A 24,837-nucleotide genomic window follows, 5' to 3' on the forward strand; every position below is an offset into this window, starting at 1 on the left:
CACATGTCCCCCCCTGTGCACAGCCCTTCTACCTCCCCCTCCCTCCCCAGCACAGCCCCTGCCACCACATGCCATCCCACCCTGCTGCGCACAGCCACCACTGCCACACACCTCCCCTGCACAGTCCCCACCACTGGCAAGCCCTTGGGGCACTCCTGGCTGCAGCAGGCAGAGCCTCCAGCGGCACGCAGCTCCAAATCCTGGGAGGTGTATGTGGCGGCACAGAGCCAGCCCAGTTCATCCTGCTGGCAGGCACCTTTAGGCCAGACTGGGCTGGCTCTGTGCCAGCGTGTGGGGCTCACGGCACTGCAGGTGGGAACCATGTACAGCCCCAGGTACTCAGCTGCAGCCACACGGTGCCGGGGGCTCTGCCTCCCATGGCCAAGAGTGCCTTGAGGGCCTGCCACCTGCTGCTGCCACTAGCAGCAGTGGCTGCATACCATGGGGTGGGGGGCCCACACCCACCCAGTACCTCCACATGCACCCCCATGTCCACCCTTGCAGGCAGGAGGTCCCCTTCCCACTCACCAGCTACACCCCGGGGAATTGTGCTGTATTTTGTAATTATGCACAGTCATACATTTTCCATGCAAAATTATGTGGGTGCATAATTCCCTGGGGCATATCTGGTCCGTAGTTGACATGCTCCAAAGCTGAAGTGTTTATTCCAGTGGTTCAATTGCCTCTCATAGGGCTCATGAGTCAGGGCAGGACTGGCTAGGCAGGGCCTGAATGAGGATTTGGGGGGTGATGATGTTGCTGATGACGAAATCAGGGACCACAGGCGCATGGCACCTGCTCTCCATCACCCCAGGGAATGGAGAATTGCACAAGATGCGGTATTGTACACGCTGACCGCCTGAAAGTCAGTGGTGGTCCAGTCATGCACCAGATGCCCGTGTTCTGTGCATGTATGCATGTGCACGCCTACATGCACATTCCGTGGATGCCTCGAGTTGTGTTTGTTTCGGGGGGCGGGGCATGCATGTGCGCGCACACCCACACATACAGAACCCAGGCTTCTGGGGCCATGAGCTGGGGAGTGGGGGTGTTGACTTGGCCCACAACATCTCACCAAAACTCCCTAAGTGGCCCTCCAGCCCAAATAATTGCCCACCCTTGCCTTTCAGCTCCTGTGTGCTGAGCTGTGAATACACCATCTTCATAGAGCAGTTGAACATACTTTATCTTGGGACTGAGCAAGACTTCTTGCAGTTGCTTCACCTGCCACCCTGGGAGCCACAATAGTGCTGGGCACGAACTGGAAGGAGTAAAGCTGTTTTTCCTGTGCTTACAGTCTGTCTCCTTCAGGTGCTCTGTTGGCCAGCACTAATAGAATTACATATGTGCCTAAGTGTTTGTAGACTGAGCCTCTAAACATGTTCTGTCCTGTGAACTAATGAAATGGATACTGTGAGGAAAATAATTGTGATCCTGCAATGAATGATTTCATGGTGATGCATACTTATTAAGAAATTAAGAAATCCCAGTATTAAAGTTGCCCATACATGCTTGTGTATGTCTTCAAAACTATAATATTTTAAATGTAATGGCTAGAACGATAGGTAGTCTTCCCAATAGCCATGGAATCTGCTACCAACAGATAAGTCTCAGGTAAGTAATGCAAGATCAAGAGCAGAACAAAGGAATTGATTATTCACAAAAAGAGAAGCCAAAGACCACGTAGGATTGGCTTCCATGGTTTCAAGGCTCTACTAATAGAGATGATGTATAAGAAAAACATTGTTCTATCAGAGTGGTGTCTTAGATTTGCTTACTTATATCCATTGCTTACTTATATCATTATGATGTGTTGTGCTGTCTTTCTGAGATTGTTTCTTCCTTCCTTTGCCTTTTAGTAGAACTTTGGCTATAGCAGGAAGGCAGAAGAGACCAACCAAAGACTGGATAAACTTGAGTGATGTTGAGATTTGTTGCATCCCACATTCTCTTCAACAAATACATTCTATGCATCCTTCATGGAAATGGAAGTATTTGCAATGAGAATATGTAGAAGGCTTTCCACTATTGAAATGTAAATCTGTTCCATTGCTGCACAAGCATTTGGCACAGTTAGTACTTTTCAGCATTCCTTTCCCTACTGATCAAGTCCCACTTTGTGAAATACCTAAACCCGGCTGATAATCTTTCATCCCAGTAATTTGAACTGAAAGCTTGTTTTCTTTGGGTGTCTAATTTTGGGCTGCCAATCCTTATTAAAATTCTTGCGGCCTTCTCAAAGCCTCTGTTTCTCCTCTATCCACTGCAGAAAACATTCCTTTGTGGGGAGGACCTTGATTTTTATAACTTTCACAAAAATCAGTAAAGCTTTGCTTTTAAATTATAGAAAGTTGGCCTGGAAGGGACCTCAGGAAGTCATTTAGTCCAGCCCCCTGCTCAAAGTGGGATCATCCCTATCTAAACCATGTAGAAATTCTGGATTGACCAGAGGTGTAGGTTGTAGCCGTGTTGATCTAAGGACATAGGTAGACACGATTCTTTGGGTAAATCAGATATCTTTTATTAGATTAACTAAACAGTTGGAAAAATTCTTCTTAGCAGGCTTTCGGGTTTAAATACCCTTTGTCAGACTGCCAAGGCATCTGCAGTTGGTGTGTGCTCTTCCTGGATGGAATGAATAGTAAAGAGGCCAGAGGCTGGTGTGCATGCAAGAAAGCCAGTCAGTGAAGATGTAAATTGTCAGTGGGTGAGACACAGGGAGAGGGAGCAGGGGAAGGGGGATGAATGTGTAGCAGGTAAATAGTGGAGGGGTACCTGGGGAGTCAGATGTCAGGCAGGTTATAATGTGCCATAAATCCAATATCTAAATTTAGTCCATGATTTTTTGTATCCAGGATGTTGATGAAGTGAAGTTCTTAGGCCCATCTATGAAAACTGTTTTGTAAATTCCCTTTGAGGATTAGAACTGAGAGATTGAAGAGAGAGTGGTTTTCTTGTGAGAAATGTGCCCCCACTGGTAATTGGGCATTCTTGTCTTTAATGGATTTCCAGTGTGTGTTCATTCTGGTGCGCAGTTGTTGTTTGGTCTCTCCTATGTATTTTCCATCAGGGCATTTGGTGCATTGAATGAGATGTATTACATTTCTGCAGGTGCAGCTGTAAGATCCAGGAATGGTGATGGTTCTGTTGTGGGTGTAGTAATTTTGTGGGTGGTGGAGATATGTTGGCAGGTTTTGCATTTCTTGTCATGGTATGATCTTGATCCATTTGGTGTGCTTTGTGCTGTAGGAAGTTTGCTTCTAGTGATGAGGTTAGCGAGGTTCAGTGCTTGTTTGAAGGCTAGGATGGGTGATTTTGAGATCTCTTTAAGAATTGGGTCTCCTTCTAGTATGGGTTGCAATTGTTTGAGGATTTTCTGTGTAGGTTTAAGGGAGGGGTGATATGTCTTAACCAGCGGTGTGCAATTTGTGGGGGTTCTACTGTCCTGCAGCAATTTTTCATGTGATATCCTGGTGGCTCTTTCAAACGTGCAATCAGTCACTCTGGAGGAGCATCCTTGTTTAGTCAAAGCCTTTTTAAGATTTGTGAGGTGGCAATCCCAGGTGTTCTCAGAGCAAATTCAGTGGTATCTGAGGGCTTGGCTGTATATCATAGGTTTCTTGGTGTGTTTAGGCTGATTGCTTGTTCTGTGCAGATATGTATGTTGGTTTGTGGGTTTCTTGTATAACATGGTCTGTATCTTACCGTTCTGGATACCGATCATCATGTCTAAAAAGGAGATGTTGATGCTGGAATGTTCAAGAGATAGTCGGATGGAGCGGTGATGATTGTTGAATTTCTGATGGAACTCAATCACAGAATGCAGGTTTTCAGTCCAAATGATGATGTCATTGATATATCTTAAGTATAGCAAGGGTTTGATGGTGCAGCCCATGAGGAATTCTTCCAGGTGACTTATAAAAAGGTTGGCATACTGTGGGGCCATTTTGGTGCCCATAGCTGTGCCCATGGTCTAGAAGAAGTGTTGGTTATTAAAAATGAAATTGTTGTGTGTGAGGATGAAGTGTGTAAGGTCAGTAATATCTTTGGGTCTGTACTCTGAGTTGATATCTTGCTCTTGTAGGTATGTAAGGCACGCTTGGATGCCATCCTGGTGTGGGATGTTGGTATATAAGCCGGTCATATCCATAGCGGCTAAGAGGGTGTTGCTGAGAAGGTGGTCTATGTTTTTAAGTTTTTTGTAGAAAGTGTATAGTGTCTTGGAAAAAACTCGCTCTTTGTGTGACAAGCGGTTTTACGAGTGATTCGCCGAAACCTGATATTTCCTCAGTTAGGATTCCATGGTTGGATATGATAGGTCTGCCAGGGTTCCCTTATTTGTGGATTTTAGGGAGCATGTCAGAAGTCCCTGGATTAGGTATTGGGGGGGATCAAGGTCTGTAGTTTTTCTTGTAATTCTGATGGAAATGACTTGATGGTATTTTTTTGAGTTTCATGGTGAAAAGGGGAGTAGGATCTTCTTGTAGTTCTTTGTAGTAAGTGGTGTCAGAGAGTTGTCTGTTGGCTTCCTTTATGAATAGCATGGGGCTAGTCCATGGGCTGGATCGGGCCCTGTGCTGTCCCTGCACTTGAGGATTGGGCCCCAGGATCCCACGCTGCCTCCAGGTGGGCAGAGCCAGAGCTTGGTAGGGGCAGCACAAGCCACTGGGCTTTAATCCCAGCATGTTGGGGCAGGCAGGATAACTGTGGCTTCTCCTTTATCTGCCAGTTTTGTTGCTATTTGGCTGTTAGATCTTAGAGATTCTATGGCCTTTCTTTCTGATAGGGAGAGGTTGTTATGGTGGCATGTGTTGTTGATTATTTCATTGTTCATTCTTTGCCTGAAGCAGCCAATATAGCAGTCAAGGTTAGAATTTCATCCACTGTGAGGTGTCCAATCTGATGGGGTTTTTTGGGTTTTTGGGGGTTGATCTTATCCTCAATGTTGTCAGAGGATGAGTTGTCATTGAAAGTGGATTCATTTTGGTTGTGGAAATATTCCTTGAGGCGGAGGCATTGGAAGAATTCTTCTAGTTTTCCACTTTGAAGTATTGTATTAGGGTATTTTTCTGGACAGAAATTTAGGCCTTTAGAAAGGACAGATTTTTGAGTTTTGGTAAGTGTGTATGTGGAAAGATTGATATTTGAGGGTTGGTCGCTGCTTTCATTTTCATGAAGTCTGAGGCTGGAATGTTGTAAGGTGTTGGTGTTGTTTCTCTGATGGTTGTTTTGTGGCTGGGAAAGTTGTTCCTGGAGTAGTTTGTTCCGTTTCTTTTTTTAATGTTAAATGGATGTTGTAGAAAATTTTTCGTCGTTTCATTGTATCTATTCTAATATAATAAAAGGCATAGTCTGTCTGTTTATGTGTCTGTGTGTGTGTCTGTCTGTAACACTTTTGGGTAACTGCACATGTGCCTCTGAGAGGGTGGGCAGTGATTGCCTGTGTGGCCCAGGCTGCACGGGCCTATGTTTGAGCCGCTGCTGGGGAAGTTTGTGGCGGCGGCAAAGACGCCCCAGCCTCCCAAGCAGTGGGGCTTCCCCATGCCTTCTTGCCTGAGGGTGAAGTGGGGGATCATGGCGGTAGCGCCCTCCCGCCCCCCCACCACCTGGCCCCGACGCTCCCCAGAACAGCTGGCAGGAAGGGGGAGGAGGTGGACAGGAAAGGAGGACGGTGGACATGAGCCGGATCCGGAGTGCCTGGGGGGGGTATAGCAGGGACAGAACTGGAGCTCGGGGGGGGCAGTGGCGCAACGCTGGATGCGGGGCTCCGCCCCTGCCTGCCCCTCCTCATCGTTCTTGGCAGCCAATTTGCTAGTTGTATAATATTAGGGAAGATGTCTGGATTTTTCTCTTAGGTTGTATCATGCGTTGATTTCCTTCTTGAGTTGGTCTCTTTTGGAGTAGATTATGTAAAGAAGAAGATTTCTATTTTTCTCTGAAGTTCTCCTGCATAGCTGTGAAGCATATTTGGAGTTGTGTGTAGTAGTCAGAGGATTATGGATGTTTAGTCCTCTGGGAATAATGTTGTGTTTCTTGCATAGGCTTAAAAAATATATGTCACTGTTGAGTTTGGCTTCTTTCTTTTTCATGTTGTACAGTTTCCATTTCAGACGGCTGAATTCGATATCTTCCATGTTGCAGGGGTATAGTTGTAGGTTGGTCTAAAAACCTAGGCAGACAAAGTTCTTTGGGTAAAACTGATATCTTTTATTAGACCAACTAAATAGTTGGAACCCACTGACTTCTCAATTTACATTTTCATTGACCAGCTTTCTTGTACGCATATCAGCCTCTGGCGTCTTTACTAGTCATTCTCTCCAGGAGGAGCATACACCAACTGCAGATGCTTCCCAGCCTGACAAAGGGTTTTTAAACCCAAAAGCTTGCTAAGAATTTTTTTTTCTAATAAAAGATATCATCAGATTTACCCAAAGAACCTTTTCTGGATTGGCCAGATGCATTTCTCAAGACTTACTGTATTCATACAGATGGACAAAGAAATGCCATTGGTTTGAGTGTAGGCCTGTGCTTGCTTGGTCACCTATTATGGAAGACACCAGTCTACAAATCAAGGACCCATTGGCAAGGTTATATGTAAGAGGCTGTTAGCTTTGGAATTCATTTTCTCTACAATTGCCTTACTGGTACAGAGTTTCTTATCTTCTGACCAGGCTTCAATATGAAGGTTATCTTTCTCTGAGCATCTGAAGAGGTGGGAACAAGCTGGATTTTGGGCTTTGGGTTTTTAAGGTCTGTGTATAAGTCAGTGTCTTTGCTTTGCTGTCTTCTGATTTTTGGAGGGAAGAATGGTTTATTTACTCCTTTTGGTACCAGTAGAAGCTTAGATAAAAATGTATAGGTCAGAGATTTCAAGAGGTGCTGATAGGTGTTTTTAAATAGTCATAAGTATTGAGTTAGATTGTCAATTTACTGCTAAGATGAAGGAATAATGCTGGTTGTAAAGTCTTGTGTATTAAGTTTCACTAAACACACAGTTTGGAGAGATTTTAAAACTCTTGTTTTCTTTTTTGTTTCAAGTTGTTCCAATGCTTGAATTTTAACAAATTTAGCAGCTTCTGTCTTTAAAAATCACAGTGTTCTGTACCATTTGAAAGCAGAGTGGGATTTCAGCCCCTTAATAACAGTTTACCCCTAGGGAAGGGGTAAATTGCAGGCAAGAATGGGAGGCTTTTTAAACTGGTGGCCCTTGAACTCTTCAGTGAACTTAATTTCTCTCATCTAACCCTTATTAAACATTTGACTTCAGTACAGCCACAGAGCTTCAACAAGTTCAAGTTTACATCTTCATTAGACATTTTTTGTTCCGGATTTTTGAGCAGCCTGTTTTTCTATAATTCTTGTTACATGAGAGGCTTTTGCATTCATATGGAGAGGAGAGTCTTATGATATCAGACCGAAGATAAGACTAAAGAAAGCTTGCGTAGATAGAAAGGACTTTTTAACAGCAAATAATAAGGTATTCTGGATTGAAGGCCTTTTCCAAGATTGTAACCCTAACCTTTACTGCTGGCTTCCCCTAACTGTAGGTCCTGACAAATGATGAGCCAATACTCCACTGAACAAAACATTCAATAGTATTCGAGATACTACAAAATCTAAGGAGATGTAAAGAGACTGAGGGGCCCTGGTAGGGGAGTAGTCATTTTTCTTGGTCCCTTGCTGCTGCTGCTATGTTTTTTATTTATATGCTAGCCAATTGCCCATCAGTAATGACAAGTGGGAGGTATGGGGGGAACAGAGCGCTGCCACTCACCACCCCGCGCTGCTGCCATCTCCCAGGAGCGGGAGGGGTGGGGGGAGCTTGCCCCGCCATCCCCTCTGTCTCCCTTGGCCAGCACCCCTTGCTCTAGCTGCTCTGTCCCTGCCATCATGGCGGCACTCCGCTGCCACCACCTCCTGTCTGTAATGCTCTTGGAGCACTCTGTTTGGCTGTTTCAGATAACCAATCAGGATGCAAATAAAGCATTACAACAGACAGACAGACTAAGGCTTTTATAATATTAGAACTAGCTAATTGCGTGTCAAGAATGATGGATTTCAAGGAGTGTTTACATGGCCCCCCCTTTGCCCCGTGCTCACCCTTTGCGGCCAGCCATGTAAAGACTCCCTCTGCCGCCTCCAGTGCGGGGGTCCTTCCCCCCCGCCAACCTCTGCCTCGAAGCAGGGCTTCTCCCCCTCCCTACCAGCTGTTGTCACAGCTGGGTGGCGGGGGGGTACCTCCACCGTGATCCCTGCTCCTCTCCCTTCTTCCTTCCCTTCCTTCCTTCCCTGCCGGCCAGCCTTAACAACAGCTGCCACCATGACCCTCCCCTTTGCCTCCCCCATCCCCACTCCTGCCCGGGGTCATGCAGCCTCCCTCTCCTGCTGCCTATCCCTCTCTGCCGGCTGTTGTCGGGGCCCCCTTCCTGCTTCCTTGCCACCCAGCCCCAACAACAGCTACCACCATGACCCAGAGGGGCACTGCCTCTGTGACCCCTCCCCCTTCACCCTCAGTCAAGGAGGCATGAGGAAGGCCCATTGCTTGGGCAGCCAGGGTGTGTTTGACACTGTCACAAACTTCCCCGTCAGCGCCTCAAACTTGGGCCTGCGCAGCCAATCGCCGCCCACCCTCTCAGCAGCGCATGCACAGTTGGCCAAAAGTGTTCACAACAGACATGCAGACAGACAGACTATATATAGCCCTTTATATAGAGAGAATTTTAGCTATGTGCTCTCCACTTTGAACCAATGTAGTTCTTCAATTAAGGAGATAAGAAACTGTTTATGCTGAGAGTAGCATACATCTCGGAGCTTTACTGATGTCAGTAGGAGGGGAAAATACAAACTGATTAAATTTAGTGGAACTATTGAGACTTTATAGTCAATCTAATATTAATATGGAAAGATATATTAGATGTCCTAGAAGTCGCAAAACACAGATGTCTTGACAGTAAAAACAGATTGGCCACAGTGGCCTAAGCATAAAATTAGCCAAATGCTAATCTTGCACAAATGGGCAGAGAGGAAAAAAAGGTAGATTGTGGTACTGTTATTCTGTATTTGGGGAGAACTAATATTACATGTAGTATTCTACTGATTCTTGAGTTTCTTTCTTAAAATGTAGTTAAAAATTAAAGTTAAAACCTCAAACCACCCATTCAATTATCATGGACTTTGTGAAGTGGGTAAAACAGAGTGAGCTCACCAAATCTGAAAATGTGGTGAAGATGGTTTGTGCAGTTGCATGATGGTAATATTCAGTTTGGGGAAAAGGGCAGAAGGAAAAAAAAAAAAAAGAAAACCAATATTCTCTCTTCCTTCTTTGTAGATCACAGAGGCCTTGTTAAAGGAAAGAGACAAACAGGCTAAATGGAATGGAATTCCCCTACTGTTGCAGAAACTATATGAGAACAGCCACCCAAACAGCGACTTCTCCCAGTGCCAAAACATCCTTAAGGTAACATGTTCTCAGTCCCTGATTTTGAAATACAACTATTGTTATTGAAAACCAGGCTCTGTATTTTGGCATATTAAGAAACTTAACCTGATCCAATTCTGGCTTCAGTCCTTGAAATTCCTTTTATGTTCATGTTGATTATGTGGCATTAAGGGAGGGTCTTATGATATCTGTGAACTAGCATAAATAGAAAAGCACATAATTACTAGGGCTGTGTGAAGCTTTGGTCGCTGATTCGATTTGGTGGAGATTTGGCCTGATTCGGTGGCTGAATCTCAGAATCCGAATCAAATCAGGAGACCCTTTAATTTCTCCGAATCGAATTGGAACCCTTGAAATTGATTTGGAGAGATTTGATTATTTGGATATAGACACGGCTTTAAATGTTTTTTTTGTATGTACCTCAAGGTACCAGGTGGTTTGTGATTGCTGAGATGCTAGGGCAGATGGAGTGTCCCATGGGAGCACGGGGGAATCCCCAGCGCGCTCGGCGGTGGACCTGGAAGTGGACCAGAACCCAAGGTCCCCCCATGGCCGATCGCTGAGCCACTTCATCTGCCCCACCAGCTCAGCGTTCACGAGCCGCACCTGGTACCTCGAGGCATATATCAAAAACATTTAAAGCTGTATCTATCACCGAATCGCTGATTCTCTGAATCAGCATTGAATCTTCAGATTTGGATGTGGCCGAATCGAATCAGGACAGTGATCAGAATCAACTAATCGAATCACTGTCCCCTTATTCAATCCGAATCGAATACAGCCCGTTTCGCACACCCCCTAATAATTACACAGGAATTGTTTGCTCCTCCAGACTATCCAGGGCTGTTACAGAAATGCTACAGTATGAAAGTTTTATGAGTGAACACATGTGGGTTTTTCCTTACAGGAAATTTCTCCACTTCTTTCAGTGGAGGCCATGGCATTTGTCACAGATGATAGAAAACCTGCTCAAGAGTCCACTTACCCAAACACATACACATTTGATCTGTTTGGAGGAGTAGATGTAAGTGTTCTGCGTTTGCTTGTTTTGGTTTGGTTTGGTTTGGTTTTTTTTGGGGGGGGGTGGGGGGGAGTTAGATATGACTATAATATAGTAATCTCTGAGGAATTTTGATAGTAAACGATGCAAGAATGTTTCAGTCGGACATTTGGAGGATTTATAAATGCAAACAGCTTTGAATTGGAAGCTTTTTTCTTTCTTTCTTTCTTTTTTTTTTTTTTGCTGTCATATGATGTGGGAAATCTTTCATGAAATCAGATGCCTAGTTACTAGCCAAATTGCATGAACCTAGATTTTCCAGACTAATATGTGGTTAAAAGCAAGAAACTCCCTACTCTTCCAATCCCCATATGTGGTATGAAAGACTTGGTAAGTTTCTGGTCTAGATCTTGTGACTTTAACAACAGTACCTTACTTTATATTGCTGACTGATATGTCAGTGTGATCTACAAATTCTTGGTAGTGGGTAAACAGTTAGCAGATCAAGTTAATCATTATTTCAAGTAAGAAGTTCCGGATCATTTGTATATCTTGCATAATTTGAAAAGAAAGGAGTCGTATAAATATTTTTAAGGATCCCAATTTCTGCTAGGAACATTTGTAAGCTATTCAGGTAATACTTAGTATGTCTCAAGTGCGTTCTGTCCAGGAATCTCAGTGCCCTGAGTACTGTGCCATTGTCAAAACATGGGTCTGGGGGTGGAATTTGAGCGAACAAGTTCAGTGGCGTGTATACGGTCAACATGACATTTCATTAATTCACAATCCATTTGCTCTTTAACTACAAGATGGGTTTCTTTACTTGGAAAATACTTTAAATATCAAAGCCAAACCTTTAATTGTTATGAGATTTGCTGGACTGAAAGTAATGCTGCTAATAAGTTTATTTCTACAGGATCATATGCTAGCAAATAGCTAGACAGATGCATAGCTAGACAGATACATAGCTGTCCTAATAAACTGGGGTTTGACTGCCTCTGCCCTGGGAGCTGCGCGCTGGCTGTTCTGCATTCTCTGCCCGCCCAAAGGTGGGAGGCACAACATGGTGTTGCGCAGCTCCCAGGACAAAGGCAGCAGGGTGCAGAGCCCGAGCCTTCAGCAGGCAGCCCACCTCTGCCCTGTTCACAAATCTGGTGGGACATGCTCCCAATGCCTCCCCTGGGGAGGGGGGGTGCAGTGATAGGAAGCCCCCCATACCCCTGAACGAGCCTCCCATGGCTCCGTTCCACTACCTGCCCTGGCCCCAGGGTACCATTCATCCAAGTCCCTGCCCCACTCTGTCCCTCACCGTGGGGGCCTCAATCTGTTCTCCCTCCCCCCCCATCCCCTCCACAGACTTACCTACATGCTGCCGAGCTGTATTCCTGGCCACAGGCAGCCTATGCGCTTGGACAAAGTGTTCCAATATGGCACCAATATATTGGCACACCTCATATCCCTTACCTCATATTCCTTATTAGGAATATACCTGCATGTCTAGAAGAGATTGTGCATCTAACTTCCAGTCTTTTGTTTCAAGAGGGAAGAAGGGAGGGTTCGCTTAAAACCAAGTAGTAATTGTTTAAAATGAAATTGAGACAGTTTTATTTCCTAATTCTGTGGCGTACTTCACTAATACAAGATTTCTCAACTATATGATAACAGGACTTAAGCTGTTGCTTTTGCCTTTCTCAGACATTGGTAATTTTCTTAACCCGAATCACTAGCTGATTCACTTTTTGCCTGACTTTTTCTGCTTTTTTCCATTTTGCTGTTTTAAGCTAACTGCCTCTTTCCTTTAATAATACATTTTGGGGGGGGGGGGGGTTAAATACTATTTTGTTTGAAATAGGCTGTGCTGATTTTGGTTCCTATCATGTAAAATCAGTAGAACATGAAAATCATCAGTTACTCAAATGGAGGCATTTAAAATGCTTTTATATGTATTTCTAATTTTTTTTATGGAATTTAGGCTTTTCATACAAGAACTTTTAAAAATGATCTATGTTTAATGCTTGTCCAAAATTTCTTCTATGAAGGATTGCAAAGCAAACTGCAGTGTTGGTAGGAAGCTGCTCTTTTTTCCTGCCAGGCTTTTTCTTTAAATCTGATGTTTTCACAGCTACCTGCTGTTACCACCAGGGAATGAAACAGTAGAGGGGTTTTCAGTAATATTTGGAGTTCAGCTAACTTTGCTTCTCCAAGTCAATGGTACAACTCATACTAATTTCAGCAGTTTGGCCAGTGCTGAGTGCTTTTGAAAAAAATGAGGATATTTCAAGTGAGCAAGCTAAAAAAGCAGTCATGGTAATCTTCTTTTACTCCTTATGATGTCCTGATCTACCAAGTACTACAACAAGATTATGGAAACATCTTCTTTTCCTCTTTCAGTTTGCTTATTTATGTGCATTTCACAGAACATAAATGTGTAAATGGTTGCCTCTCTGTTCTCCATTTTCCTGCTGCTTGTTTTGGTTTTTCATTTGGTAACAGGAGCAGAAAATAATGTTTTGAGCTTGGGGTTAGAGGAGAGATTGGATCAGGTAGAAGAAAACTCATAGTTTTCAGGGCTTTGTAGGAGATGCAGTACCTATGGGCTCCTATACACATGCATGGAGCCTGCTCCAGCACACTGGACGTCCAGCCAGTTGAAACAGACTCAATTAATTGTGTGCTGGAGCACAGAAATTGATGTACTCTGGCAACCTTCCACATCATGTATATCAGCCTCAGCCTGACTTCTTTCAAAAACAGAAAAAGAGCTAAACATTTATTTCAGACCATTGGAAGTGACTTTGATTCTAATGGTTCACTCTCACTATTTGTCACAACTTCTAGAAGGATTTCAATAGATTTTGGATTGATATTAGTGTTTGGCATTAAAAGTCAATAAGGCAATTTGCTGTATTGATTATTTCTATTAAGATGACTCCACCATCAATTAATTACCTTATCTTCACAGCTTCTAGTGGAAATTCTTATGAGGCCAACTTTGATTACACAAAAAAAGAAACAGAAAAGTAAGTGCATAATTTATAGGATCTTGTATGCTTGATTTTACAGGTTCTTGGTCTCCTTCTCCAGAGAATTTACAGCAGGGGTGGGCAAAGTATGGCAAAATATTAGAAAATTAATATTTATCTGCCCCAGCTGTTTGTCAAAGATAACAGCAGCCAGGGGCAATAGGACCCAAGGGAAGCCCTGGTAGGCTCCTGCAATAGCAGGGCCTGCCCAGCCCCGCCCCCCAGCCAGAAGCCCCTGGCTAGCAGAGGCTTCTGGCCTGGGACTGTGGGGCTATTTGCATCTCCCTGTCCCAAGCGGGAAATTCAAGTAAGAAGGGGATGGGAGGTGGGCAGTGGGCAGGAAGGTGGAGAAAGCGGGAATGGGGAGAATGGAAGCTAGCGGGCATGCAGGAGCGTGGGGCCCACACTGGTGTCCCGAGGCCAGCCCTGGCGGGCCCCAGAGCAGGACAGCAGGAGCATGGGGCATGGGCTGGCAGGGGTCTATGGAGCCAGGCTGCACTGTGCCAGCAGGGAGAGAGGGGAGTTGGCCCAGCTCCATAGAGCCCCAGTCAGCTGGGACCCTGCGCTCCTGCTGCCTGCTCTGGGCCCTGCCGGTGCTGGCCCCGATGCACCAGTGCAGGTCCCGTGCTCCTGCCTGGCTGCCATGTGCCTGCTCGCTCCCATCCCTGCCTGTCCCAGCCCCATGGCATCGGCGAGGATGACCACGAGCAGCCCTGACCCTGCCAACCCTGCACTCGCCCATCTGGGCTGAGTAGCGGTGGCAGTGGGGAGCAAGCTGCTGCTCAGCATGGGGGAGAGAAAGCAGCTCCTTCCCCTTCCACCACCGATGCTCCCTGAGGCAGCCGCCCAGAGCCCGCACAGGGCTGTCCTGACTCTCCGCCATGTCCCCGCTGCCCATGGGGCAGTGGTAGCAACAGAGAGCGGGCATAGGCAGCCCCGCGTGGGTTCCAAGCGGCTGCTGCAGGGAGTGCCAGTGGCGGGAGGGGGAGCGGCTGCTTTTCCCCCAGCCCAGCAGCAATTCGTGCCCTGCCGCTGCCATCGCTCAGCCGGTCGGGTGAGCCTGGAGCCGCCACAGGGCCCAGGCTGGCAGCAGCGGTGACAAACTGCAGCTGAGCACGATGGGGAAAGCACCCTCCCCTCCCACTGCCACTGGGCAGTCTGCTGGAGCCTGCTCCACACTAGGCTCTGCTGCGGCTCCTTCGTAAAATTTTGCAAAATTTCCTTGGCTGTTTCATTTCGACACTGCTTCGACTCGTTTCGAGCTCAAAACAGCAAAATCAGAACGAAACAGAAGGGTTTCGTTTTGAGTTTTGAAGTAGCAGTTAGGTTGGGGGAGGCAGGGGAGAGCCAGGGATGCGCTCCCAGTGGCTCTGAGCAGCCTCATGTGGCTCAGCCTGGTGGGGAGCGCAGCCCTAGCTCTCCCCACCTCCAGCTGCTTGACTGTGCTCCAATGGGCTCTACCAGCCCCATGGAGCTCAGCCTGGTGGTAGGAGGCGGGCAAAGATGGGGCTGCATTCTGCCTCCCACAACCGGGCTGAGTTCCGCAGGGCTGTGAGCCGCTGGATGCTGAGCCAAGTGGAGGGAGGCAGAGTGCAGCCCCGGGAACTGTGCCCCACCCCACTCCACTTGGCTTGGTTCCTAGGTGCTTGCAGCCCAGTGGAGGGACGTGGGGCACAGCAAATAGACATCCCTACCCTTTGTTGTGCCATGTGACAGGAAAGTCAGTGGTGCAACAAAAAGTAGTAATAGACTGCTTCTTTGTTTTGGCAGATGTCTGTTTCGTTGTGGCTTTTTCTTGCTGTGCCAGACTCATGCTGTGGGTCTGGCTGGGTGGGTAAAAGTGCTTTCCTGCTCAGTCAGCCCTGTGGAGCTGACTGGGCAGGGGAAGACCCTGCTTTCGCCATTATCCTGTAGTTCGGGTCTGGCACAATGGGAAGCAGAGAGATCACATCACGTCATGGCACAACTGAATTGCTCCATTCAGTGACTTCTGTTTCATAGCCTGAGATAAAGAGCAATATTTCCAAACTGTATTAAAAGGAACATGCCAAAGCAAAACGGTCACTTCAGAGCAGTTTTTCTGCTGGTACAGCTCAGGTGTAATACTTAAATTTTTCATTTTCTGCGTTGTTGATGCTCTTTGATCTTTATACTATCAAGGTATATCCCTTGCTTCTCAAACTAATAATTCAAAAGTAAAGGTGGAATCTGTCAAAAGCTCCTTCTACCCCAAGATGCCTTATTCGTTCTGAACAAAAATCTTGACGGAAACCACATTCTTGGGGGAAAGGGGGTTAGAAGGCTGTTGCTTCAACAGAGGTTTAGAAATGGAGCTGTACTAATGTGCCCTAAAACACTTCCTCCAACCTGTAAACTTCTTGGACTAGACTGCTGTGTTCCATTAGTAACTTACCTGCAAAACACCTTGCTTATTTTATATCTTGATTTCAGATGGTCTTACTGACTTTATAAATGTGATACAAAGTGCTCTGTGGCTGTAGTTTATAAAGTAACAGTCCAGGAAACTATATTTAATTGGCGTCTTTCTTCTGCTTTGTAGTAAGTGATGACCTGATTAAGGACTGTTTGAGCATATTGTATAACACTTGCATATGCGTAAGTATAAACTTTTCATGGCAAACTCATTACATACCTCAGTGTTGTCTGTATGTAACCTGGTAAGGAAATCAAAATGCATGCTTTAAAACCCAAGTTTAAAGAGAAAAAACTGGAATGGTTTTAGAGTTGTTTTGCAACACTTGCCAAAGTCTGGTTACCTATAAGACTTGCAATATTCCCTCCCTCCTTCACTCATGTTTACTGAAGTTATGTCTTATTTATAGGCATTTCAGTAATTCTGAAGCATCTGTGTATCTAGTAATTCTACCATGCACTGTGGGTGTTTGTCTACATGAAAATGTTCCCATGAGAGAGTTATTTTCAGCTCTTGTACTTGGAAATTGAAATTTCAAAATTAGAAAGAAATGTGTGCCTACATTTTAACCTGAATGGTTTGTGCCCTGTTCAGTGTTGGCTAAAAATGTTTTAGGTCTGATCCTGTAAATATTTTATGTGCAGAACATCCTTTTGTCAATCAGCGAAAGTTCAGCCCTGAGGAAGGGCTACAGGTTAGAGACACACAGAGATAATTTTAAAGGCAAGTTAAGAAGCCTAAATTGCATGTATAATATGTTTTTTAACATTTGTTACAAGTAACAGATATTCAGTATTTCATACTTAGTCCTTTGAGTCCAGTATATAGATTATTGTAATCCTGGGAAACTTTATAATACAGTAATGATTATATGGTCTTGGGTGGTCATTGAGTGGAAGCAGTTTCAGAGAAACTGGCTTTCTCTTGAAAAATATTAACAGGTGATGTTCTCAGAATACTAGTGGAGAGGGCAACAATGAATATATATATCCACATTTTTATTTTTATTTTTTTCTCTTCAGTCAAATAAAACTGACCAGCCAACTTACTAAAATATTTTGTTATAAATAATAAAAATAAAAATTCCAACTCATAAAATAACTGCTGGCTGATTTCAGTGTTTGTGCTGTCTGGAGATTACTTCAGGATTCCACATAAACTATTTTTATAGCTAAGTTATAAATAGAAAGTGCATCAGTTCAGTATCACAGTAGCAGTGGCACAAGTGCAGCAAGAGTAGGTCACATTTTTTTCCAGCACTCTTAACAGAACCCTTTGGAATAAATTATAATGATTCAAACAAACATCCTGGCCTCAGATACTGAAATGAAATCCTGACCCTTCTGAAAACTATGCAAGTTCTGTCAATGATTTCATTAGAGCCAGACCCTGTTGCTCAAAATCTACTTAGCTGACAGCTTTAGTATTTCTGGCAAAAGTCTGAGTTCAGTTTTTATAAAATATCTGATAGAAGTTACTCCAGTATGGAGGTAAGGCATAGAGCTAATGTAGGGCCCAGGCATTTAATTTTGATTCAAGTAGTGAAGCAGTTCAGATTAGGAAGGCGGCTTTCAGACTACGGCATGAAGTTTCTGAAGACCTCATGTTAGTCTCAGGTGAGATCTAGTTGCTAGTGTCAGTCACTAAACTATACCTCATCTAGCCACAGGAGTAAGTGAGAAATTTGTCACATCTGATTTGGTAGTGCTAGGTTCTGTCATGTATGGGGGCATGTTAACTATTCCTTACCATTCCAGACGGAAGGAGTCACTAAACGATTGGCAGAAAGAAATGATTTTGTTTTGTTCCTATTTACACTGATGACAAACAAAAAGACATTCCTGCAAACAGCAACCCTTATCGAAGACATCCTGGGAGTTAAAAAGGTTTGATAACGATTTTTTTTTATAACCCCAATTGTGTGACTATTTAAGAAATTTCGGAATTCCTTTGTAATCAACCTGTTAGGGCTTCAAAGATGCTGATCAGTGTTAATCAAAATTGTTTTAATGAATCAATGAACCACAACTTTTTGCATGAACTACAACTTTCATATAGGTGAGGTAGCAGCTTTTTATGAGGAGTGTTAATAGCTACATAAGCCAAACAGTCTATTTTACAAACTAAGAACAAGTCACCTGCAATTCATTCATATAAGAAACTTATTTCTGATTTCCCCATGTGAGGTTTTTAGTAGACCTCCTGACCAGATGCTTCTTCTCTGACCTTCCACTTGCACTGTTTTGCTCTTCTGGGATCATTTGGAAGTTGCACACTAGAAAAAAAAGTAAGGTTCCCTGCCATTAGTGCCTATTCACAAACCTAGTATGAAACAAATTTGCCTTTTGTTACCATGTCATGTTTTATAGATAAAGTACTGCCTGAGACCATGTATTCTATCCAAGATTCTGCCATGTTTATATTTCAGGTCACATCTACCTGCATCTTGGAACTGGCTCGGGGACAACTGTTGTAACTTGATGCAGTTTTATTTGTTGAACTGGGGGCTTTGTTTAGCCTTATTACAAACTGAAAAACATATCAAACTAAACTGCTTTCATATTATCCTGACAAGAGCTTATTTGCTAAAAGTTGGCAAAAAGCATGTCCCATGGTGGCTCTTAGGTTGATCTCACTTGCTATCTGCAATTTTATGAAGTGTTGTTGAATATTAGAACAATGCTGTCTTATAGGTACACAATAAATTTAAAATATTTTGACACAAGCTTTTATACTTGTGAGTAAAAATACTACTTCAAATAATGCAGTTTTGCTATTTTTTTTAAAAAACAGACAAATAATAGTGTGAACAATGAAAGTAAGCTTCAGTCCCCTCTACCCAAACTTGTATCAGACAGTTCCCATCTATTTAACTTAATGAACTTGGAGGTACAGAACAAATTAATGAAACTTCAGAATAGTTTAGCTTAGTCTTTGCTTAAAAGTTCACTGAAAAATATAGTGTAAATTTTGCATCTCTGGAATTGGTAAACACAAGGAATCATAATTACAGATTGAATTCACAGCTGTATTTTGGACTCTTTACCTTCTGCTGTCCATATACCCCTTCTATCCCATTAACACAAGAACACAAGAAGTGCCATACTGGGTCAGATCAGTGGTCCATAGCCCAAGATTCTGTCTCTGATAGTGCTAGGGGTGGATGCTATAGAGGGAGAGCATTGAACCAGATACAGGTACTCCTTACTTAACGTCGTCCCAGTTAACATTGTTTTGTTTTTACGTCGCTGATCTATTAGAGAACATACTTATTTAAAGTTTTGCAATGTTCAGTTATAACATTGTTTGGCTGCTGCCTGCTAATAGGTAAGTACTGTGCCGTAGTTGGATTTGCTTAACATTGTTTTGCTCAAAGTGACATTTTTCAAGAACGTAACTATGACGTTAAACAAGGAATAGCGGTATAACTGAAGTGATCTTTCACCTATTCAGTACCCTCCCTGGCATCCACCATTACTAGTTTAGATATGCCAAAATAAACATCTGCAACTGTTCCCTTCAACAGCAATTATTAGATCTATCAACCATGATATACAGATCTATCATCCATAAAATTAAACTGAAAAAAAGTTCCTGTCAGGAAAATACAACCCACCTCAACCCACTTCCCTTGGCTTTTTCTTTTTTATGTTCCTTTGTGAATGCTCTTATTTAAAAAGAGCTTTGGGGCGTATTATATCAGATCATCAACCAATCATTTGTCTCATCTAGGAAATGATACAGTTAGATGATATACCCAATCTTGCAAGTCTAGTATCCAGTTTTGATCAACAGCAACTTGCAAACTTCTGCAGAATCCTCGCTGTCACCATTTCTGAGCTTGATACGGGGACTGATGACAAGCACACACTTCTTGCCAAAAATGCCCAGCAGAAAAAACATTTGGGTCCTTCCCGAGCTGAAATTAATCAAGGTAAAGGGTCACAGCTTCTGGCTTGCTGCCTCTAATTATGACAGTATGGACTTGTTTGCAAGACATACGTATTGTGTGTAGAATTTTTTTTTAGGTGATGTTGTAGGTAGCCTGCATTTGATAAGTCTCTTTCTGTTCTATGTTCCATGGTTTGGTTCTCAAGAAAACTATCTTATTACTTGTTGACAGTGTGAGAGTGGAGGGTCACTCCCAGCTCAGTCTCCCTTTAAACTCACCTGCCACGACTTAAATGAAAAAGAGGGAGTCAGTGATGGTATCTGAGCAAGGAATCACTACACCCACCTGGATAGTAAACTCTCACACAGTAGCCTTTATTTACACAGCAGGAGTCTGTATTGTGACAGTCTCCTCACTAATTACCTCATTAGCAAGGGCATTCCAAGCCACAGATAAGGACTCTAGATAGCTGAGGGATACTTTGTAATTGCCAGAGTCTCTGGGGTTTAAAAAGCCTTAAGAGCGGAATATGCTCTCCGCATCTCTCACGGCTCATGCTGGAAGCTGTCCTTGCTGCTCCCTTGCTTGTTTGAATTGCCGGTCTGGTATCTTAGCTGCCTTCACAAGTTGGTTGCTCCGTCTAGCTCCTGCCGCCTGAGCCCTGTCCCGAAGCCTCTCTCTTTAGCTCTTGGGGTTCCCAGAAGAGCTGTGTCCCAGAGCCTTGCAGTCTTTCCCCACACTCACCAGATTGGTTGGGGTTCCCGGTGGAGTATTTAGACTTGTGGTGACCTGTTGTTGTCCGGAGTTCCAAGATTCCGGCTTTCCTTGGGATCACAGGTAAGGTTTCTCTTCTTCCTTCTTCCAGGGTCCCAGTGGTCTCTCCTCCAGTGCCCGAAGGCAAAAGGTGTTTGCCCCGTGGCTGGATGTATGTCACCCATGGCAAGCTAATCATCCCACCCCTCCCTTGATGTGAAACTCCCTTCACCTGGCAGGGTGCAATCGTGGGTCATCCTCACCTGAAACCCATGCAGCAACAGGGCTCATGCCTGAGCCCCTGTTACAGACAGGAATAATTTTAGTGCGCTGTATGTAATCTTCATAGACTCATGCTCCCTTGAAATTGACTAAGGTGTTCTAAAAGCAGAGACTCAGGATGTCTCAGTGTATAGCTATAGACTGTTCACTTATTTTCTACGTAGGAGATATAGAATGGTGTAGCGCCTTGGAACTAAATGCCAAAAGGAACCACTAGATCACCTTGTCTGACCTCCAGGATTTTTAATTTGTTAAATTTCACTATTTCTATTGAGTCAGATAACCTGGGTTAAGCCAAAATATTTCAACCTTCAGGAGACTAAATTATTGTGTGCCACATTCAGAGAACCGAAGAGATACCCCTGCAAAGAGGGAGAAATCTTCCTTAATCCCAGTGAGCCAAAAAAGTTGTGCCATAGATGACACAAGCATGTTGAAAGCAATGCAAAACTTTTCTCTCCATTTCCAATGGCGTTTACATAGAAATAGACTCCAAGGCCAAAACAAACTTCCATGACCATCTAGCCTAACCATTCTCTCTACCTTCCACTTGTACAATCTCTAGAAGGCTAGTCAAAAAAAATATTTATCTCTGTTTTTAATAAATTATCTAATCTTACCTTAAAGATGCCAAACAATGGTGAGTCCACTATCACGTCTGCTAACGTACTGAGCAACTTCATAAAACAATGTATTCAATTAAAATATAATTGAAGGTAAGATGAACTGACCTCAGGTTTTGCAGTGTTAAAAGCCCTTTGATATCCAGGGAGGCAAGCTGAATGTGGCTCTTATCCTGCAGTGCTTGATTTGAAGCATGTGAGTAGCCAAATAGGTGAGTAAGCACATGTTTGCTGATTTGAGCATTGGCATGCTTTCCAGGAGCAGCATGTACATCAACTACTCTTTAGAAGTGTTTACTTGAAAACAGCTTATTCTTTAAGTTCAGCATCTGCATTCTGAAATGGTACTGTTCAGGGAATAATAGAAAATTAGGGTTGGAAAGAACTTCAGGGGGACATCTAGTCCAATTCGTTGCTCAAATCAGGACCATCCTCAACTATATCATCCCAGTCAAGGCTTTGTGTAGCTGGGTTTTGAAAACCTCCAAGGAAGGAGATTCCACAACCTCTCTATTACAGTGCTTTACTAACCCTCCTTGTGAGAGAGTTTTTTTCCTCATATCTAACCTAAACTTCCCTTGCCACAACTTAAGACCATTGCTTCTTGTTTGATTATATGCCACTGAGAACAGTCTAGCTCCAACCTCTTTGGAACCACCCTTCAAGCTGAAGGCTGCTATCAATACCTCTCAGTCTTCTCTTCTCCAGACTAAATAAGATCATTTCCCAGCTCATTTCCTACAGCCTTTCCTAAGAAGTCATGTTCCCCAGCCCATTAATCATTTTCATTGTCCTCTGCTAGACTTTCTCCAATTTGTCCACATCCTTTCTTGGGGGGGGAGTTAAAACTGGGCACTGTACTCTAGATGTGGCCTCACCAGTGCTGAATAGAGGGGAATAATCACTTTCCTCCATCTGCTGGCAGTGCTTCTACTAATGCAGTCCAGTATGCCGTTAGCCTTCTGGAGAACGAGGGCACACTGTTGACTCATAAGCTTATTGTCCACTGTAACCCCCAGGTCCTTTTCTGCAAAGTACCTATTTTACTAGTCGATCCCCAGACTGTACCGGTACATGGGATTTGCTGTATCCCAAGTTCAGGACTTTGCACTTGTCCTTATTGAGCCTCTTGAGATTTCTTTTGGCCCAATCCTCGAATTTGTCTAGGTCGCTGAATCCTAGCCCTATCTTCCAGCATATCTACTACTCTCTCCAGCTTGGTGTATTCTGCAGAATTGCTGAGGGTGCACTTGATCCCATCTTCCAGATCATTGATGAAGATATTGTACAAAACTGACCCCAGGATCAACCGCTGAGGCATTCCACTTGATACTGACTGGCTACCAGCTAGACATTGAGCCATTGATTACTACTGTAATAGATTACAGTCTGTTCATCCAAACCGTACCTTAGCTTGCTTGCCAGAATGTTGTTGGAGACTGTATCAAAAACGTTGCTAAGGCCATGGTACATCACATCCACTGCTGTCCCTGCATCCACAGAGCCAGTCATCTTGTCATAGAAGACAATCAGGTTGGTCAGGTATGACTTGCCCTTTTCCTTGCCCTCTTCCTTTTTCCCTTTTTGAAAGATGGGCACTATATTTGCTCTTTTCCAGTCATCCAGGACCTCTCCCAGTCACCACAAGCTTTCAAAGATAATGGTCAGCTCTGCAATCACATCAGCCAACTCTCAACACCCTTGGGTACATCTTGTCTGGCCCTGTGGACTTCTATACATCTGGATTTTCTAAATAGTCCATAACTTATTTTTTCACCACTGTTGGCTGTACACCTCCTCTCTAAACTGTGCTGCCAGGTGCAGAAGTCTGGTGACTGACTTTGCTTCTGAAGACTGAGGTAAAAAAAGGCACTGAGTACTTCAGCCTTTTCTGTATCATCTGTCACCCTTGTAAGTCCCGTGCTAGCTGCATTTCAAATTGCATTTTAGCTTTCCTGATTTCATCCCTGCATGCCCGAGCAATACTTTTATAGTCCTCCCTAGTAGTTTGTCCAAGTTTCCGCTTCTTGCAAGCTTCCTTTTTGAGTTTTATCTCACTTAAGAATTCCCTGCTAATCCAAGCTGGTCTTCTGTCATATTTGGTAGCTTTCCTGCATATTGGATTGGTTCATTCGTGCTCCCTCAGCAGAGTTTATTTAAAGTACAGTCAGCTTCTGCTGAACCTCTTTCCCACCCCCCTGCCAGAGGTCACAAGCTTCAAGCTTTCACCTTCCTGGGTGTCTGTCCTCTTCCTTCTCTAGTGGCACCTTTGGCAGTCCTTCTTCCAGAGTCCTAGAGGTCTCCTCTAGCATTGAATAAATGAACCTCCTCATGGCTGCGTATGCTTTGAAGCCTCAGCACCTCTTCCTGTAGCTCTCTTACCTGCTTTCTAAAGTCTCCAGGAGGCACTGCTCATATTGCAAGCACTCCCCAATCTGGCTGTTGCTGGAAGGAACTTGCAAACCATAGTCCCTGCAGTGCCAAACAACGACTTGGGTGGAAGCCTCACTGGTTTGTGGTCCTGCCTGGAGACACCTCACAGGTGCAAGCAGAAAAAGAGCTGGCAATGACAGTGGCTATGGCATTGAAGCATCCTCAAACCATCTCTCTGGGTCTCTTAAATCTGCTGCCTATCTCTTCCTGTCCCTCTTTCCAAGCAGAACTTCCCTAGCAAGCTCTCCTGTAAACTGGCCTGCTTTTTGGTTGCAAAAGGTTCCATTTTCCTTGCTAACCTGCTTCCTTTCACCAAGCTTACAGTGAAGGAAGGTGAAGGTTTCTGGGCAAACTCCCTAGCTAACTCCCCACTGGCTCTAGTCTGTAGTTTAGTAAAGGACTTAAGTATGCTCTAACTGCTAAATTTTAGATATACACTGATTGTGTAGATTAGTTGCTCTTAATTAAAGAAAGAACTTACCTTAAAAGGTTCCCCTTCAAAGAGGGAGGTGGCAAACTATGAATTGACTTGTGAATGGCTTATAAACATGCCCAAACACACAGCCCACCAAACAAACACTCACCAAGACAGACAGCCCTGGCGCACTTACCTTCCAGGAGCAGGATCTGGTGCCTGGCTCCTCTTCCTCTTTCTCCTCTTGCTCCCAGCAAACTGCTTTAAACTTCCATGTTTGCTGTGCCTGTTCACTCACCTTGTTATTAATTGTTTACCATCTCAGTCTTTTAAAACAGTTCTTCTGGGATTAGGAACCTTGACTTACATGTGTGCCGAAGAATGAAGATCTAGTCATGAAATTATAACAAATAGCTTTGTATCAATCAATAAAATCCCAGTAAAATATGTTTTTGTGAAAACTGCCTTCAGTGTAAAGCTTACATGCTGTTCGTACTTGATACCAAGATAAACTTACACTGACTGATGGCAGCATCCTTATCT

General features: G+C 44.0%; 1 protein-coding gene across 1 annotated transcript; it reads left to right on the forward strand.

The window, feature by feature from the left end:
• The first annotated feature begins 5,574 nt into the window (after positions 1–5,574).
• On the forward strand, positions 5,575–21,914 carry LOC102375921 (short transient receptor potential channel 4-associated protein-like). The gene is made up of 9 exons (XM_006039208.3): positions 5,575–5,580; positions 7,373–7,477; positions 9,329–9,457; positions 10,347–10,463; positions 13,402–13,459; positions 16,023–16,078; positions 17,654–17,782; positions 19,629–19,830; positions 20,433–21,914. The coding sequence occupies exons 1-9, from the start codon at positions 5,575–5,577 to the stop codon at positions 20,444–20,446; spliced, it is 816 nt and encodes a 271-aa protein (XP_006039270.2). The 3' UTR covers positions 20,447–21,914.
• Positions 21,915–24,837: the final 2,923 nt, after the last annotated feature.

The sequence above is a fragment of the Alligator sinensis genome, unplaced genomic scaffold (assembly GCF_000455745.1).
Source record: "Alligator sinensis unplaced genomic scaffold, ASM45574v1 scaffold1697_1, whole genome shotgun sequence".
Classification (NCBI taxonomy): domain Eukaryota; kingdom Metazoa; phylum Chordata; order Crocodylia; family Alligatoridae; genus Alligator; species Alligator sinensis.

Coding starts and splice junctions, on each gene's coding strand:
- LOC102375921 (XM_006039208.3), top strand. Junction 10,464..13,401: donor ATCTGTTTGGAGGAGTAGAT/GTAAGTGTTCTG, acceptor TTATCTTCACAG/CTTCTAGTGGAAATTCTTAT. Junction 16,079..17,653: donor TGTATAACACTTGCATATGC/GTAAGTATAAAC, acceptor TTACCATTCCAG/ACGGAAGGAGTCACTAAACG.